This window comes from Sphaeramia orbicularis, chromosome 12, assembly GCF_902148855.1.
Source record: "Sphaeramia orbicularis chromosome 12, fSphaOr1.1, whole genome shotgun sequence".
Lineage (NCBI taxonomy): Eukaryota > Metazoa > Chordata > Actinopteri > Kurtiformes > Apogonidae > Sphaeramia > Sphaeramia orbicularis.
This window is the reverse complement of record NC_043968.1, coordinates 78,949,106-78,962,458: the sequence shown is the minus strand read 5'-3', so window position 1 is coordinate 78,962,458 and position 13,353 is coordinate 78,949,106. Positions and strand designations below refer to the sequence as shown.

The 13,353-nt window shown below is 37.8% G+C and overlaps 1 protein-coding gene across 1 annotated transcript; it reads right to left on the bottom strand.

Moving 5' to 3' along the window:
* Positions 1–629: 629 nt before the first annotated feature.
* Positions 630–2,139, bottom strand: LOC115430123 (chemokine-like receptor 1). Its single transcript, XM_030150014.1, has 2 exons — positions 2,043–2,139; positions 630–1,936 (listed from the first exon to the last, which is right to left on the bottom strand). Exon 2 carries the CDS (start codon positions 1,920–1,922, stop codon positions 912–914), a length of 1,011 nt encoding a protein of 336 aa, XP_030005874.1. The 5' UTR covers positions 1,923–1,936; positions 2,043–2,139; the 3' UTR covers positions 630–911.
* Positions 2,140–13,353: the final 11,214 nt, after the last annotated feature.

The following is a 13,353-nucleotide window of genomic DNA, read 5'->3' as shown; positions in this document are numbered from 1 at the left end:
TAAATTAGAAAAAATATACAGTACATTTATAAAACTTTACAGAATAATGAAGAATTGACTTTTTATGTTGTGTTTTCATGAATAAATCATGTGCATATGTTTTAAAAAATGAGAACAAACATATATTAATTAGACACAGGGAACATAATTAATTGCAGTTTGGCAAATTATCATGACTTTCTTGTGAAAATTATCATGACAAAACATACACTGATTATCACATGGACATTTTATAATGCCACATATGCCAATGAATGTTTTAATGCAGATGTGTTCTGGAATAAATTCTCAAGTCCTTTATAACAAGTAGTGGGAAGGTCAACAAGCCCCGCCCCTCGCACATATTGTAGCTTATTACCTCCGCCAAGGAGGTTATGTTTTTGTCAGGGTTTGTTTGTTTTGTTTGTCTGTTAGCAAGATAACTCAAAAAATTATGGTTGGATTTGGATGAAATTTTCAGGAAATGTTGATATTGGCGCAAGGAACAAATGATTCAATTTTGGTGGTGGTGGTGGTGGGGGGGCAGCTAATGTCATCATGTCTATGTGTGTGTGCTGATGTCATATCAGTCACCTCTATATTTGTGCCAAGTTTGAAGTAAACTGAAACAAAATTGATGTTTTTATAGACATTTGAAATTTCACCCATTATAAGGAAATGGGGAAAAAAAAGAAGATTAAAACAAATTCATTAAAAATGTGAACTTTGACCTACTTATACCAAAATATAATTACATTTATCTGGGTCAGTGGTAATTTATAAACGCAGTTAGGTATGAATTCAACCAATAGACTTGCTGCTAAAGTGTAAACAAACAAACTGTACCAAAAACATAACCCTTGCCTCCCCTTTGGAGGGGGGGGGGTGATAATACATATTTTATCAATCTTAAATTAGAAGTCTAACTTTAATTATGTAATTTCCATAGATTTGGACCTGGAGTGATTCAAAGCCCCTGTTCGTAGATCTTCTGCCATGGCCTCCTCTATCCTGGAAGCCAACGAGCGTTTCAGAGTTTGTTTGAAGTCGTTGCCGATGAACACATATAGAAACGGAGACACAAAACTGTTGACGGCGGCCAGAGTGGCTCCGACCTTCAGCCCGTTCTTGAGCAGGTCCAGGCTGTGGTTCTGATAGTCCAACTCCAGCAGCACAAACGTATGATACGGGACCCAGCAGAAGAAGAAGGAGCAGATGAGCGCCGACATGACCTTGTAGGGCTTCTTGGACCTGAGGGTCAGACGTCTGAGCTTCAGCGCCAGCACCGAGCAGCACACAACTATGGCCAAGAACGGAAGCAGGAAGCCCCAGATGAAGCGGGTCAGCGCCACCACCTGGTGGCGTGAGTGGAGCCGGTAGTCTGTGTAGCACTGGGTGACGGAGCCGTGGACTTTGGTCTGTCTGTAGATAAGTGAGGGCAGGGTTAGGAAGGCAGACAGGAGCCACAGCAGAAGCACCAGAACCACGGCTTTGCTCACAGACCGATGGTTGTGAGACCACACGGGAAATGAAACCATGAGGCAGCGGTCGGCGCAGATCAGGACCAACAGGAAAACACTGCTGTACATGTTGAGGAACAGGGCAGAGGATGTCAGCTTGCACAAGAGCAGCCCGAACGGCCAGTGGACGGTGAGCATGTAGAAGACCTCCAGAGGCAAGCAGCAGCAGAACAAGAAGTTAGAGACGGCCAGACTGATGTACCAGACGGAGATCACAGAGCGCTTCATTTTCCATCCACAGATCCAGATCACTAAGAAGTTTCCCCCCAGCCCCACCACAGATGTGAGAATATTAACTCCAACCAGGACAGAGGTCAGAGATGAGGTGGATCTGCTGAAGAGGACGGGTCCAGGTGTGGTGAGGTTGAGCTCAGTGTCATTGTCTGGAGTGTAATCTTCATATTCTATGTAATCCACACTCATGCTCCTAAGGTTTCCTGTAGTAGAATAAAAAAACACACTCCTTCTGTATAAAATGTCCATAAAAACATCGTTCTGTCTAATTCTAATGTTGACGTTCTTACTCAGATGTGAAGCTCTCACCTTTTCGTCTGCGTTGAACCCAGTCCTCCTCTCAGAGCTTCTGACCCAGTGTTGATGTCTGTGTTCAACTTCTCACTTTTACTTCCTGGGTGGTGTCACTGCTGAGACGAGCACAAACACAAAAAGGAGGATTTAACGGGAAAAAAAACAGATCTTCAACTGCCTTAAAGACCCAGACGGTGTTTGGTGTTTGAAAACAAGACCCCAGTGTCTACGGTGACTGAGCTAAGGGACTTTTAAAGGAGTATTTCAAAACACAAGTCTGTTGTAATCACCTGAAGGGAAGGGAAGGGAAACCCCCCCCTCCCTCCTTCTGACGTCCAAACTACCCACTCATATTGACCTTAACCAGGGATGGATGGATGGAAGGAAGGATGGAAGAAGGAAGGAGAACATTCCCTGTGGCTGTAGTTGGAAAGTAACAAACAACAAAAATACACCATTAAACCAAAAATATGACATACAAAGGCTTTAAAGGTGCGGGAGACTTTTGTGATGAAATTTTCATCAAATCTGTAAAACCTCAGTCATAGCCTAAGTATCACGAATCTGTAAGTCCCTCTGTGATTACTCACCTGAATCTTTTGCATTATGATGAACAATTTCAAAGTGCCATCCACCATAAACAAACCCCATGTGTTTCAGTGGCAGCTGCTCGTCTTTCAGAGAGGGGAAGCTCATTGTTGGCTTACATAAAAAAATATGTCAAGTTATTCAAACATAAATTCAGCCCTCCGTTCCTTTTCAAGAAAATGGTCGTATCGTACCAAGTAAATAAAAAAATGTTGAAATTATGTTAAATTGAAACAAGGAAGTACAATGAGTGTGTTTTATTTACAGTGCAAGAAATGAACAAGTAATTTTGTAGTAGTTTCTCTCTCGATTTCACAGCAGAATGTGTGACAGTATTAAACTGAACTGTGTCAGTGAAGGAGTAGATCTCAAACTAGCTGTCAATCAAATGGGATTCACCTTTCGACTGATCCTCCAATCAGCACGTGGAAGCCTGGCGTCCAGCCCGGCCGAGCTCCGCCCACAGCTCCATTCACCTCCAGAGACGCTGGGCATCCGGGGGCGGGACAACATCGTGGCATTTATCCAATTACCGTCCAGTTTTGAGGCAATGAAAAAAAACTGTTCCACTCAGTCCCATTGAAGTGCATGGACACTGAGCGTCTACGGGCAAATGCACTGAGCAGAGATCGAATGAGAAAACAGTGACACGGGAATGGAGGAGAAGTGAACATCGAGTCTGCTGATTTGTGATAAAGCTGATTCTGAACGAACTCGTCTGTGAGATGAACATGTTCTAACACATTTGTAGTCAATGAAATGTCAACACAACCGAACATATTTAACCATTTAATTTTCGTAATTTTAGGGGAAGCCAGGCTTCCCTTGCAGTCTGTGAGAAATCGCCTCTGATGTGTTTACATTCAGAGCCGGGAAGTAACTTGGGCATCTTCGGAATTATTTTGTAGCAACGTGCATTGTGGGAAACGGAGGCTCGTGCTGCCGCTGCAGGGAGGTTCGCGCAATCATTTGTTCCTTGTGCCAGAATCATTTCCCAAAATTTTCATCCAAATCCGTCCATAACTTTTTTGAGTTATCTTGCACACGGACAGACAGACAGACAGACAGACAGACAGACAGACGCCAGCAAAAACATAACCTCCTTGGCGGAGGTAATAATAGTCAAATATCAATGTATTTGAAAAAACGTAGTTTATTTATAGAGCTTATTAAATGAACCCAGATTGACAGCACTAAACTGGGTCACAATACAAACATTCACACTCACTAAACTACAAACATTTATTCTCATTTCAAAATTTTCCTGAAAATAGAAGTAAGTACCAACCCAAAAATATAAGTTTGGTGTAGATTATTGTAATTTAATATTTTTGGACCAGATGTGAACCTTGTCCTGACTTTGCCCACAGGTTTATCCTGTAAATAAAACAACTAGAAAAGCACTGGGAGAGCGCAGACCTCAGCCAAGGCAGATCACTGCCCCCCCGATCACCACCAAAATTTAATCATTTGTTCCTTGTGCCAGTATCAACATTTTCTGAAATTTTTGTCCAAATCCGTCCATAACTTTTTGAGTTATCTTGCACACACACAGACAGACAGACAGACAGACAGACAGACAGACAGACAGACAAACCAACACCAGCAAAAACATAACCTCCTTGGCGGAGGTAATCTAAAGCTCTTGAATCTTAATTAAACAGTGAATGATGTTAAAACTCAACCAATGCACCAGAAGTGCATTCTGTTTCAGACACACATCAGTAACACCCTTCTGTTCCCTTTAGCTTTTAAGGGGTTTTAAAACCCTTTTACTGACATCCCTAGAGCTTCCCCATCCTGTTCCTCAAAAATCATATGATCTTGTTACAAAAAGCTGAGTAAATCATTTTCAGTCACTGACAGTTTCACTAACATTTTAATACCATACATGTATATGTACAAACTGGTTCTATTGTTATTATTATTTTTTTTCATTTTTTGTTAACTATTTATTTATTTATTTATTTATTTGTTTGTTTGTTTGTTTATTTACTACATATTCTGTCCTCTAATTACAACAGACTGGTTACTTACTCCCACTTAGTGGCTGAAAACCTTTTGGCTGTTGTCTCACTGGCTGCTACACCTGCAGTCCATCAGTATAAATAAGTGTCTTCCTCTTTCTTTGTAACACTTTGAAGAAGGCTCATGCTGACACACACTGGTGTGTTTTTAACTCTAGCCACAATGAATTCATCACAGACTCTCATCAAATAAAGGCTTTTTACCATTTCTAATTTTTCCAACCCAGTGAATGCCTGTATTTGTGTCTTTTTCCTGTTGTTCTTGTCCTCTCCAGGAGCACCTCTGGTTTGTCTAATACCAGTAGGTCCCTGTGAAGTGTTTTTTTTTTTGTTTGTTTGTCTTTTTAAATTGAAACAAAATTGATGTTTTTATAGACATGTGAAATTTCATCCATTATAAGTAAATAGGAGAAAAAAAGATTTTAAAAATTCATAAAAACTTCCCAAACTATAATCACATCTATTCTGGGTCAGTGGTAATCTATAAACCCAATTAGGTCTGAATTCAACCAATAGTTTTACTGCTAAAGTGTAAACAAACAAACTGAACCAAAAAACCCCCAAAAAACAGTAGCCTTTGCCTTCGTTCACATTTATGATTATTTTCTAAATCTAATGTTTAATAAAACCAGTTTAATTCTTTCAGTCAGATGTAGATGTTGTGGATCTGTAGAACTGAGCTTTATGGATCTGATATTTACCATCAGTTTGATCAGATTAATGAAGAACAGTAAAGGTTTAGCAGAACATTCACATGAACATATTCAGATGTGTTTATGGGTTTAGTTCAATAAAACTTTGTCCAGTTCCTCCAATACGTGTTAGAGGAGGAACAGGTGCCAAATAACTGCAGAATAGTTTATATTTCATTTTTACAGAAGGTTCAGTTTGAATCAGTGTCTGAGAATCTGGAGAGGAATGACCTGCAGGAGTAGACACCAGACTGGAAGATGGGTTTAGGGTTTTTTAGACAGGAGGCTGGTTTTTATTTTTGTATTTATTTTTTTAGACAGGAGGCTGTGTGTTTTTTGTTTGTTTGTTTTTTGTTTAGACAGGAGGCTGATTTTCATTTTAATTTTTGTTGTTTAGACAGGAGGCTGATAATTTATTTTTTTAGAAAGGAGGCTGGTTTCTTTCTTTTTTTTTTTTTTTAGAGAGGAAGCTGTTTATTTTTACTTATTTATGTATTTATAGGCAGGAGGCTGTTTTTATTTTTTCATTTTTTTTTTTTTTTGACAGAAGGCTGCATTTTATTTTATTTTATCTTATTTTATTTTATTTTTAGACAGGAGGCTGTTTATTTTATTTTTTTCTTTTATTTATTTTTTAGACAGGAGGCTGGTTTCTTTTTTCGTTTCTTTTTTTTTTTTTTTTTTAGAGAGGAGGCTGTTTATTTTTATTTATTTATTTATTTTTAGACAGGAGGTTGTTTTCATTTTTTATTTTTTTACAGGAGGCTGGATTTTATTTTATTTTATTTTTTGACAGGAGGCTGTTTATGTTATTTTTATTTTTATTTTTTTATTTTTTTTTAGACAGGAGACTGTTTTTTTTTTCTTTTCTTTTTTTTTTTTAGAGAGGAGGCTGTTTATTTTTATTTATTTATTTATTTATTTTTAGACAGGAGGCTGTTTTTGTTTTTTTTTTGTTATTTTTGTTTTGTTTTTTTTTTAGACGAGAAGCTGGGTTTTATTTTATTTTATTTTTAGACAGGAGGCTGTTTATTTTATTTTATTTTATTTTATTTTTTTTGACAGGAGGCTATTTATTTTTTGTTTGTTTGTTTGTTTGTTTGTGTGTTTTTTAGACAGGAGGCTGTTTTTTTTTTTTTTTGTTAGACAGGAGGCTGTTAATTTTATTTTATTTATTTTTTAGACAGGAGGCTGGGTTTACATCAGATACTTTGACTAAATTAATTGATAATTAAATAAGGTTTTCCAGACACTGCGTCAGACACTAAAATCCCTTTAGTGTCCAATGGGACATGTGTCCTGTCTGTTTGTTGTTATTTATTTATTTTTTTCCCCGTGTTTCACAACAGTGACGTAGCAGTGATGACATAAGCCCCGCCCACTCGTCGGCTTTCCTCCACTCTTTCAAACTGCGTCACTTTCATCCACACTCAGACTCACATTCAACTGTGTCTGCGGATCCGACAACATGGCGAACAGTCTGGCCAACAAGTGTCTGTCTCCTCTGTCTTTCCTCACCAGGAGACTGTCTGCTCCGGAGTTCTTCAGACAGTGCTGCTACCACGAGAAGGTAAAGCTTCACATTGACTTTGAATGGAAAAACGACTCTGAGCTAATGCTAACTAAGCTAATATAGAGAATAAAACACCAGTAAGGTTTGTTTACATCATTAACGAAGCTCATTAGTAACTGTTGATTACTTTAGTCTGTTAACCACCCTGTCACCCACTCAGGCTGACATTACTAACAACAATAATAACACTAATAATATAGATAATAACAAAATATCAATAATAACACATTAGCTTACATTTATTAGCACCACACACTGTATAGAGGCTAACAGAGGGACATCCTTAAGGGTCATTCTGCTCAATAAGAAAACTTACCCAGACTTAACCAGGCTAACCCTAACCCAGACTTATCCAGTGTGGTTTGACCCAGTTCTACTCTGGTATCAGACCAGACTAACCTCACTGATCACAGTCCAAGTGAATGCAGTGAACTTCTTTAAAGGCTAAATCCATCCACAATAATCAGCTTTACAACAGTTGGACAGTTCAGTGGATGAACATGTGAAAATAATATGAGATATATATATATAGAGAGAGGTGATGAATGTAAATGAAGTGACACCACACAAGTTTTACAGTTTTCATCTGAGTGAAGGATGTAGGATCTGATGACCAGTCTGATGTAACAGACACATGGAGACACAGCAGACATGGAACTAAAGTTACATACAGAGTTTATGTCAGAGTCATGTTCTGGTACAGGCTGTTTGTGTTGAATGCAAGGGATTATATGTTCCCCTGAAAGACTTTAACCCTTAAAGACCCAAATATCCACCTTTAACCCTTAAAGACCCAAACGTCCACCTTTTACCCTTAAAGATCCAAACGTGCGTCTTTAACCCATAAAGACCCAATTGTCCACCTTTTACCCTTAAAGACCCAAATGTGCGTCTTTAACCCAGAAGTCCACCTTTTACCCTTAAAGACCCAAATGTGCGTCTTTAACACAGAAGTCCATCTTTTACCCTTAAAGACCCAAACGTCCACCTTTAACCCATAAAGACCCAATTGTCCACCTTTTACCCTTAAAGACCCAATTGTGCGTCTTTAACCCAGAAGTCCATCTTTTACCCATAAAGACCCAAACATCCACCTTTAACCCTTAAAGACCCAGACGTCCACCTTTAACCCTTAAAGACCCAGATGTCCACCTTTAACCCTTAAAGACCCAAACGTCCACCTTTAACCCATAAAAACCCAATTGTCCACCTTTTACCCTTAAAGACCCAAATGTCCGTCTTTAACCCAGAAGTCCATCTTTTACCCATAAAGACCCAAACATCCACCTTTAACCCTTAAAAACCCAAACGTCCACCTTTAACCTAAACCATCTACTGATCTAAACTATTTAATTCCTGTTGATCCACTAATCCTATCAATCCATGTCAATAATTGGTGTAAAATACAGTTCTTCATCTTTTCATGGTCATCAGATATGACCATATTTGGACGTTCAGAGGCTCCGTAGTTATCGTGGAAACACAGTCATCTTCTCCAACATTGATTCACCAGTAAAACCCATGGAATTAGATCAATGACAGTGGATAAAATGATATATTTTGTTGAAAAAGTCACTTTTTCTTTAGTTTTCTCTGTTTCTGATATTACAATCAACATGATTTTCACTGAAATAACACGAAATACAGAGGATTATATTGTTTATACTAGATGGTGATAAATCATTTAAAAAAGGTTAAATAGAAGAAAAAACAATAATTTGTGAAGTGCCACTAAAGTACTAGTGGGTCTGTGTGGGTTTAGACAGAAGGTTCTGGTTCATATATTTACCACTGATCATTGTTGGTGTTCAAAGGATGATCCATAGAACTATTATTTATTAAACAGTTTTAGTATATAGTTCATAAAATCCCATACATGTTGTAATGTGCATGTGCTCCCACTTCTTTGTCTTGTCACAGTGACTCAGCAGAAACAGGATGTAAACTAGGGGACAATGAAGTCCTAATCTAATTCAAAGTCTGTGACAGCACGGTGCAGATATGTGGAGGACAACAGTCATGTGACCGAACTGTAGCGTTTTTACACAGAAAACAAACAGACATGAACTGGGTTTCTTTATATTTCCTGATGTTTGACATGGTTTTGTAAGAGGGTTTTGTATCTGGTTTGTCTGAAGGTGGTGGATCATTATGAAAACCCAAGGAACGTGGGATCGCTGGATAAAAACTCCAAAAATGTAGGGACTGGTCTGGTAGGAGCTCCAGCCTGTGGAGATGTGATGAAGCTCCAGGTAGGTCTGACACCATACACAGAGCGCTCATATTTGGACTAAAAGCCTTTTCATTAAGATTTAAAATGGATTTAAATCAGTGTGGAGAACAGGGGTGTAGGAAAATATCGGTTCTGCAATATATCGCAATATTTCATTTCACAATACTGTATCATTATTAAAAAGTACTGTACTGATATTTTTAGGTATTTATTCAAATGCAGATATTGTGGAGGTTTGTTTTTGTTTTTTTTTAATATTCTATTTATTTTTATTTAACACTCTCATTAAATAATGTTAGTTCCTTTGTTGGGATTGCACTAAAATAATGTTTTGATGTTAGTTCTGAACCAATAGAATATGAACATTTGAACAGGATCTTAAACTGTAATGTCTGTAAAACAGAATTTCAGTTTGAACACAGGAACATTTTGTGATATAGCATTAGATCCTGTTCTGATCAAATAAAAATGTGTTTAGTATTTGTGCAGATTTCTGGTGTGATTCAATTCTTCAAGAAAATAATCATTCAAAAAAAGAAACAACCAAAAAATTGCCTTTTTAACAGTATCATGATATATCGTATCGTGATCCTAGTATTGTGATTTGTATCATATCTCCACATTCTTGCCGATACACAGCCCTATTGGAGAACAGTGGATGTATTTAGTACATTTTGCTGCTGTCTTTTTTACTGTCCTCTGGTTCCTCTAGGATTTTTTTGGAGTGGGTGGAAAGCCAATATTTAGTAGTAAAATACTTTTTGAATAATTTACTTTAAATTATTTATCATGATTTAGATCGTTGTTATAATATTAGTCTCAAAAACGTCACTAACAGTCATATATATTATGTATAAAGGTCAGTTATTTAAGAAAAATAGTTGTGTGATATTTTTGTTGAACAGTTGTTTACATATAAATGAACTGATGTAAACATGTGTTAAAATCTGTTGAAGCCATGACGCTAAGAAAGACAAGTAGGCGAGTGTGTGCTGTAAACATGTGTGAACCAAACTCAGTCTAAGGTCTGAGATGAGCTACTGTTGGATCTGTAAAGATATTTAGTGAAAAACTCCAAATGATGTGTTTATAAAAGTGACGCTTGAATACACCAGTTAGAACATCCTACAGATCTGGACCATGAACGTTTCAGAGTTTGTTTGGAGGTTTAACCCTGCAACTAGAGGTAGACCGATATATACTGTAGACCAGCTGATGTATCGGGCCGATATATTGATTTTTTTCAATATCAACCATTGGCCTTAGTTTTTTTTAAAGCTAATATTTGATCAGTAGTAAAATCGTTATATAATATTTGATCAGGCACCTGTGTGGGCAGCACTTGGAAGTTCAGTAAATGCTAAAACAGTTCCATGTGTACGTGTACGTATTAATAATTTCATTTAATTTGCTGCATAAAAATCTTAATTATCTGAGTGTTTCAGTTGTATTTTACGGTCAATGTGCTTTTAAAAAAATACTGGCCTCAAAAATCGGCTGTAGATATCGGCCATCAGCTGACCAGATTTTTAAAAAATCGGCATCGGTCTTAGAAAAACCCGTATGTGTCAACCACTGCCTAAAGTAAACAGGAAGTGTGGTGTCATCAGAAGGAACACACACACACACACACACACACACACACACCACACACACACATACATACATACATACATACATACATACATACATACATACATACATACACACACACACACACACATACATACATACACACACAGATGCACACACACATACATACATACACACACACACACACATGCACGCACACACACACATGCTGAAGGTACTTTTAATAATAATGTTTTTTTTTCATCCACTGGTTGAAAATGACAGTATTTGAATCCATCAGTCATGTGATCTGTGTGTCAGCTGATTGTCGATGGCTCATGTGCATCTGTGAACCTGTTCTGGCTGTTAGATCCAGGTGGACGAGCAGGGGAAGATTGTGGATGCCAGGTTCAAGACCTTCGGCTGTGGGTCTGCCATCGCCTCCAGTTCTTTAGCCACTGAGTGGGTGAAGGGAAAATCTGTGAGTCCACCCCTCCCACACCCACACACACCCACTGCTCTGTGCATGAGTCACACACCGGAAAAAAATCTACAAATGACCAAGTGTATTTTTCTCATTTCTAGTCCAAATATCTCATCACGCTTAAAATCAGACAGAATCACCTAAAGAGGAACTTTTCAGTGAGATATAAGAACTGATTTATAGACAATAGATCTGGAAAATCTGATTTCAACAAATCTGTCCAATATCATTTTCACTTGTCCCATTGGCAGATTTTTTTTTTTGCTTGAATTAAAAAAAAAAAAAATCTTGAATTAAGAAAAAAAAAATATTGAATGAAGCAAAAATTTTGAATAAGCAAAAAAGAATCTTGAATTAAGCAAAAAAAATCTTGAATTAAGAAAAAATCTTGAATTAAGCAAAGAAAAAAAAGCCATTGAATTGAATTAACCTCCTATGATCCAGGAAATGTCAGCAAAGTACAAGCTTTTTTTGTTTATATTAAATAAGTGCCTATATTGGAAAAATCATGATGCAAAAGTTTTTTCAGATGCAGTTTTTAAAATTTTTATGGAATGTCCTTTGTGGTGGACAGTTTTCTCTTCTTTTTTTTGTATAAAGTTATGAAACTCTTTTCCACAAATGTGGACAGAAAACCCATAGCTGGGTCTTAGGAGATTAAGGAAAAAAAAAAATCTTGAATTAAAAAAAAAATCTTGAATTGAGCAAAAAAATCTTAAATTAAGCAACAAAAAAAAATCTGCCAATGGAACAAGTGAAAATAATCTTGTTCAGATTTGTTGAAATCCGATTTTCCAGATCTCTTGTCTATAAATCAGTTCTTATTTCTCACTGAAAAGTTCCTCTTTAGGTGATTCTGTCTGATTTTAAGTGTGATGAGATATTTGGACTGGAAATGAGAAAAATACACTTGGTCAGATTTAGATTTTTCCAGTGTACATATTATTTGTTATTTGTTTTCAGTCCGTTCTGTTCCAGACGTACGTTATCTGAGTCGTGTACTTTTCTTTTCAGGTGGATGAAGCTTTGACCATTAAAAACACTCAAATCGCTAAAGAGCTGAGTCTTCCACCGGTGAAACTCCACTGTTCCAGTACGTCCTGCAGCTCCTCTGTTCTTCTTCTTCTGTTATAGTTCTGCAGCTCCTCTGTTCTTCTTCTGTTATAGTTCTGCAGCTCCTCTGTTCTTCTTCTTCTGTTATAGTTCTGCAGCTCCTCTGTTCTTCTTCTGTTATAGTTCTGCAGCTCCTCTGTTCTTCTTCTTCTGTTATAGTTCTGCAGCTCCTCTGTTCTTCTTCTTCTGTTATAGTTCTGCAGCTCCTCTGTTCTTCTTCTTCTGTTATAGTTCTGCAGCTCCTCTGTTCTTCTTCTTCTGTTATAGTTCTGCAGCTCCTCTGTTCTTCTTCTGTTATAGTTCTGCAGCTCCTCTGTTCTTCTTCTGTTATAGTTCTGCAGCTCCTCTGTTCTTCTTCTTCTGTTATAGTTCTGCAGCTCCTCTGCTCTTCTTCTGTTATAGTTCTGCAGCTCCTCTGTTCTTCTTCTGTTATAGTTCTGCAGCTCCTCTGTTCTTCTTCTTCTGTTATAGTTCTGCAGCTCCTCTGTTCTTCTTCTGTTATAGTTCTGCAGCTCCTCTGTTCTTCTTCTGTTATAGTTCTGCAGCTCCTCTGTTCTTCTTCTTCTGTTATAGTTCTGCAGCTCCTCTGCTCTTCTTCTGTTATAGTTCTGCAGCTCCTCTGTTCTTCTTCTGTTATAGTTCTGCAGCTCCTCTTTTCTTCTTCTTCTGTTATAGTTCTGCAGCTCCTCTGTTCTTCTTCTTCTGTTATAGTTCTGCAGCTCCTCTGTTCTTCTTCTTCTGTTATAGTTCTGCAGCTCCTCTGTTCTTCTTCTTCTGTTATAATTCTGCAGCTCCTCTGTTCTTCTTCTTCTGTTATAGTTCTGCAGCTCCTCTGTTCTTCTTCTGTTATAGTTCTGCAGCTCCTCTGTTCTTCTTCTTCATCTGTTTTAGTTGGACTTGTTTGTGTGTTTGAACTCTGTGGTTGTTTCTCTGTAGTGCTCGCAGAAGATGCCATCAAAGCTGCCCTGGCCGACTACCGTCTCAAGCAGCAGAGCGACCAGCAGGAGGCGGTCCGAGCCAGCACTTAAAGGACGTCTGCCTCAG

Bases quoted from the DNA above. Each gene is read 5' to 3' on its own strand.
- LOC115430123 (XM_030150014.1), bottom strand. From the start codon at position 1,922: ATGAGTGTGGATTACATAGAATATGAAGATTACACTCCAGACAATGAC.